Here is a 5,367-nt window from a genome sequence, read left to right on the forward strand (position 1 = left end):
CTGAACTCTTGTTATAAGACCCCACCCATGATTCAATCGAAGTCTGTAGTAACAGTACTTGGATTGTTCATACTTCTTTTACAGCAGACTGAAATTGTAATCAATATCATGGTCTGTTGTAACGAGGTTATGCTGTACGTGTTGAGATTCAGCTAATAAAGTATGTTGCCTGTTTATTTGCATCTTGCGTGACGGATATATTCAATGTATCAAGTTTAGGTGGAAAGTTTTTGTGTTTTTGTGAAATATACAATACAGTAATATTAAAAGTGGAGGGAAAGATGACTTTGAATTACTATCCTGTATCCATACTGTTTGCCTTTTCGAATGCTTTGGAAAAACTCTCTGAAGCAGTTAATATTGGTTAGAAGTGCCATAAAATTATAAACTCTTTGCAACAGTGGCAGGAAAAGTAAACTGGTGAAATTGATGCTGCTCACTTTACATTGAATATATATTGGAAAACTTTTAAAATGGTTTTTAAACATGGTTTTAGTTTTCTTTTAAGTTCCTCAAAAACTTTTGGTCAAAGTGCCCTCTCATACTTCTAAAAAAATTGAAAAGCCATGGCACTGACAGTAAAGCTCATTCATTAATATCCAAGAGAGATAGAGAGAGAGAGAGAGAGAGAGAATGATCTTTAATGAACTCTGGCGATGTTAGCCGGGCTAAAACGCCTAGCTTGCTACGCCAGTTAATATCCAATGTATAGCATAGATCTGTTTTTTGACGCTGATGGACATCTTTCTCTGGCGAAGGAAAGAAAGAACAACCTTTATTGAAATAAGATGACCCGAAGCCGCAAGAGGTACGGGAGGAGGAAGTGGGGCAAAACCCATTCATTGCAAGGGTGAACCCACACTGATCTGGCTTGGGCTTTCAATTGGGCAAGGTGCAGGCAGTACCATACAAGGTGTGGAATATCTTGTGTCCTAATCTCAATGCAAGTGAAGTGTAACACCACACAGGTGGAGTTCGCAGACTCTGTACAGACAGGTAAGGTTGCCAAATATTTGCGGGATCCACAGGAGGAGAGCTGCCCACTAGCAAACTTGTTTCCGAACCCGTGTAGACCGGCCACAATGAGTTGTTGACTTGCGGGGAGTGGCTTCTTTGCCACATAGCCACGACATTGGCGGTTATGGCAAAGCCAGAGCATGCCCAGTTCAGGAACACCTGTGCTCTATAGGATAGGCCTGAAGGGAAAGCGTCTGGATTCTCGGGAACCGAGCATTGAAGATCAATGCGGCGAGAATGTCAGCGACGACAGCACTCCTCATCAGGGCCGAAGCGGACTTCCCTGGTACAGCTCTCCTCAGTCTGACGGCGGTACAGTGAAGATGCCTCGTTCTCCAGCTCGTGGATGCATTCGTTGCTAGGATGCCCTACATGACCAGGAATTCACAGTACTGTGACGGGAATGCAGACAGTCTGGTGTGTGAACCTACAAAAAATGTTGAATTGCTTGGCCGTGGAGTGCCTACAGGGAGGTCCAATAAGAGCACCATGGGCCTCGGCACAGTCTGTGAAAATATTTTCACACTATGGCAGTTGTCATGAGTGTGAGTCACTAGACCATGGCGTATCGAGCGTATATCTTAGTGAATTATGTGCAGCTTGAGGTTCGCGATATCCGGAATGGAGTCGACAGCGTAGGTTTTTAACGCTGTATTCGCTGTTGCCTGTAATCATCGCCACAAGGGCCATGGCACCTGCGTACGGCTGCCAGGAGGCATTTACAAACACACACAATGTCAGCGACTCATCAATGGCTGGAGAAGACACTGTGATATGACGCGTTCCCTGGTGGCATGTTGAGCATCGCGAGTAGGATGCTCAGTTTTGGCACAGATGGTACCAGTTTGTTATTTTCTGTCTATTCAAGCACTGACTTAGCCAAACAACCAATTTAACACTAGAGTTATTTAATAATTAGGCTCGTAACGGTAAACCTAAACTAAACCAAGTCAAAGGCAGTTATGTTTCACCCACAGCAAAGAAGTTCTCAATTTGTAGAGGTTTTAGATGCCGAAACTACACGCAATTTGGGGCGGAGGGCTACAAATTAGAAGTCCCCCTTGAGACTTCTAATGTGTAGTAAAATCTCAACACTAGGACATCTTCATTTGTCACCTCTATCAGAAAAAAATGCTGTCATGGCCGGAATCAAAATCGCATCCCTGTGCTCAGCAGCACAAGACCTTAGCCACCGCACCAGGTGACAAAAAAGTTTTCTGCTACTTCACCTATATCTGAATAGAAAAAATAGGTACTTCCATCACAGAGAACATGGCATGGGGCAGCACAAGTTAATCGACTTATTTCAAAACTTTCTCGTGTCAATGGTCGTATGTGTAATTACTGCTCATCTTTCCTCTCTTTTGTTAGTCTTTATTACACAGCTCCCCAGTTGCTTCTCTACTCAACATGGCACACTGGTATGGGCTACTAACAGCACAGAACACATCATTGAGTTGGTGCTGTTGCAGAAAAGACCTATCTGCTTTCCAGCCAAGGTCTCATATCTTGCAAATGCTCAGAAACTGGTTCCGAAACATAATGTTGTTCCCATGAATTCTATGTACCCCTATAAACTTTGCCATCAATAGAAATTCGATTTAAAGAGAAATGCTAATGTAGCCATAAGTTTAGCTGGGTCTGAAGAAAAACTTTCCTCCTTACCCTACCCATCACCCTAACGTACAGTCTATAAAGGCGGTACCAATCAAAATGTATGTAAAACAAAATGGAAGATAATGATTTTTATATTAACACTGTTTCCCCAAAAGCTCTCTTTACACCACGTTTTTCTTGAAACCAGGATTAGTTTATTTTTTGCAATCTCGTGATTTATGTTTGTAATTAGTATCTTGTGCCCAGCACTTGTCTATAGTGTTTTGCTCACTGCCTCAAATGTTGGCAGGTTGTTTGTAATGTTTTCCATCTACATTTGACTGTGCTGTATTCTAGCTAACCTATGTTTGCTTCCATGTATTCCTGTATTTGTAATTGGTATCCTGTGCCTTGCACTTGTCTTTAGTGTTTTGCTCACCGCCTCAAACGTTGATGTTGTTAGTAATGTTTCCCCATTTGACTGTGCTGTATTCTTGCTAACCTATGTTTACTGCCATGTATTCCTGTATTCAGCGCTGTGTGTGTCTAGTTTTCCCTTTGCCCTGTCTTTAGCACTGTTTTTCTCTTTAAGCATGTATTCCTACTTTTCTTGGAACCAGACAAGCTGGCCTTCAGCGTTTTTCCTCTGATTTGATTTGTATGGCCGTATGCATTGTTCAAAACATTTTTTCAATTTGATTTTTTAAGCTCAGTTACTGAGCATAGCAATTTTATTTTTACACCAGTTTAGTGACAATAAGAAAATATTGAAATGAACTAGTTGAACTTTTAGATTTCTACAACATTTATTCACCCTAAAGTCCCAAACATGTGCTTCTTACTGATCCGATAATTTTTTCACCTCGGGAGCAGCAGGAAACGCTTTGTACGGTGGACTCAATCCGAACACTTCACTCTGCTGGTCAACATCTTTGACAAACTCGGTGAAAATACACTTTTGGCCCGTCAGAGGGTCAATGATGTTGCCATTCTTGAAGACAATCTTCTCCACCTTGTGAGCAATCCTCAGGCTTAGGCGTTCGGGGAGTTCCTGCATCGTGAGTAAACAAAGAATGTGCAGCATATATGGCAAAGGTGCAATACGCATAAACAGCAAATAGTGAGACTGGGCTAAATAGCAACAAATGAGTCACAAAATAAAGTTAATGTGCATGGGATTTACACTGCCATTTATAAGGATAAAAATGCCCCAGCACGAATAGCCTCACTTCACATGTAACCTAACACCAGCTTATTGTTCTCTCTTGACAACAGTGCATGACCATTTACCGATGTGAAATAAACTAAATGGTCATGCACTGTTGTCAAGAGAGAACAAACACCAGCTTATTGTTCTCTCTTGACAACAGTGCATGACCATTTCCCGATGTTAAATAAACTGCTATGAGCAGATTGAACTGATCTTAGTGAAGTTTTGGTAGACACGGCACGTAGCAAACACTTCAGCTTGCCTGTTAATTTCCGCTTCTTCAGTGGCATGCTTTGGGCAGTTGAGAACAAAACAAATTACAAGCCCCATGCACGCGAAGATGGCGTCAGTACTCTAGAAGGTCGCCCTACATTTCTCTAAGCTGACAGTTTTCAAAACATGAGCAAACCAGGTGCAGTTTTCTGGCTCATCACAGTTGTTTCAAAAGGGATTACTCTGGAGCTACCTAGTGTAAATGCGAAGCTTTTTATCACAGCTAATATTGAATGCACAAGGTTGCTTTGTGCGCAGTTTCAAATTTAGCACGTTGCTCTACTAGATTCTAAGACCATGGTAACTATGAGTTTTCGATCTATGCGCAGTGACTTTTACAATGAATTATTTAGAGTTCTGCAATTATTGATATAGTGTCCATACCCAAGTCGACTCTTTGCTCTAGGCGAAATATCACTTTTCTGCAATGGTTTTACTAGGTTCTTCAGAGGTCGGACCTACGAACGAGGGACCTACGAACGCGAAAGCTGGGGATGTGAGCCTGAAATCCGGCACGCTGCCCGGTCATTAATACTGCGTCTCCAAAGGGGCAAAAAACGACACCATCAAGAACAACCCTGAGTCGCAGACAAAGAAAACCTGGTAGTCTACAAACTCACTACACTCAGGCAGTCTGTAAACTCAGACGGCTACGTGAAACTGCAATGTTCCCCAGGATCGAGGACGCAACGAAACGTGCACACTCAGGTTTGGGTTTCCAAGCAAGACGCCATGTAAATACACGTAAACATCTAACATCTACTGCTTTTTTTGTAAGGAACGTAGACTAGAACTGCGAAGCAGGCAAAGCATCCTAGCAAGCGTGGAAGGAGAGGTTCAAGCTCTTCACCTTGATTAGAACCCAGTCACCGGGCTCGCACTCCTCATTGGCATCCAATGCTTCGTACTCTGTTCTCTCTTTATAATGCTAGAAAAGATTAAAATATCATGTGTAAATGCTCTATAGAACCCAAAAGTGTACGTCGCATAATGTATGCTTACCGCCATTAGAAAGTTGTCTAGCGTGTATCGAGTAACGACGACTCGAACGCTCTTTTTCATTGCCGCCGTAATGCATTTCCCTATGAATAATGCGGGTGATGTGGCTGCAGCCATCGTTTAGCAAAGTTACTAGTTGAATTGGAACAGGGTTCGTTAACGTAAAACAACGAGTGTAAACCGGCCACAAACTATGTTACGAGCACATTACGGAGCTGATTCCTCCATGCAGCATGCAGCAGATGGCCGACGCCATGTTTGATTCGAATGGT

General features: G+C 42.5%; 1 protein-coding gene across 1 annotated transcript; it reads right to left on the reverse strand.

Annotated features, from left to right (window-relative positions):
• Positions 1–3,400: 3,400 nt before the first annotated feature.
• On the reverse strand, positions 3,401–5,367 carry Mrps17 (mitochondrial ribosomal protein S17). Its single transcript, XM_077686986.1, has 3 exons — positions 5,099–5,367; positions 4,947–5,024; positions 3,401–3,664 (listed from the first exon to the last, which is right to left on the reverse strand). The coding sequence occupies exons 1-3, from the start codon at positions 5,210–5,212 to the stop codon at positions 3,452–3,454; spliced, it is 405 nt and encodes a 134-aa protein (XP_077543112.1). The 5' UTR covers positions 5,213–5,367; the 3' UTR covers positions 3,401–3,451.

This window comes from Haemaphysalis longicornis, unplaced genomic scaffold (assembly GCF_048455015.1).
Source record: "Haemaphysalis longicornis isolate Haplotype H1 unplaced genomic scaffold, Haemaphysalis longicornis Haplotype H1 scaffold_1, whole genome shotgun sequence".
Lineage (NCBI taxonomy): Eukaryota > Metazoa > Arthropoda > Arachnida > Ixodida > Ixodidae > Haemaphysalis > Haemaphysalis longicornis.

Bases quoted from the DNA above. Each gene is read 5' to 3' on its own strand.
- Mrps17 (XM_077686986.1), bottom strand. From the start codon at position 5,212: ATGGCTGCAGCCACATCACCCGCATTATTCATAGGGAAATGCATTACG. The intron at 5,025-5,098 runs GTAAGCATACAT...AATCTTTTCTAG, and splicing joins TAGACAACTTTCTAATGGCG to CATTATAAAGAGAGAACAGA. The intron at 3,665-4,946 runs GTGAAGAGCTTG...CTCACGATGCAG, and splicing joins GTGACTGGGTTCTAATCAAG to GAACTCCCCGAACGCCTAAG.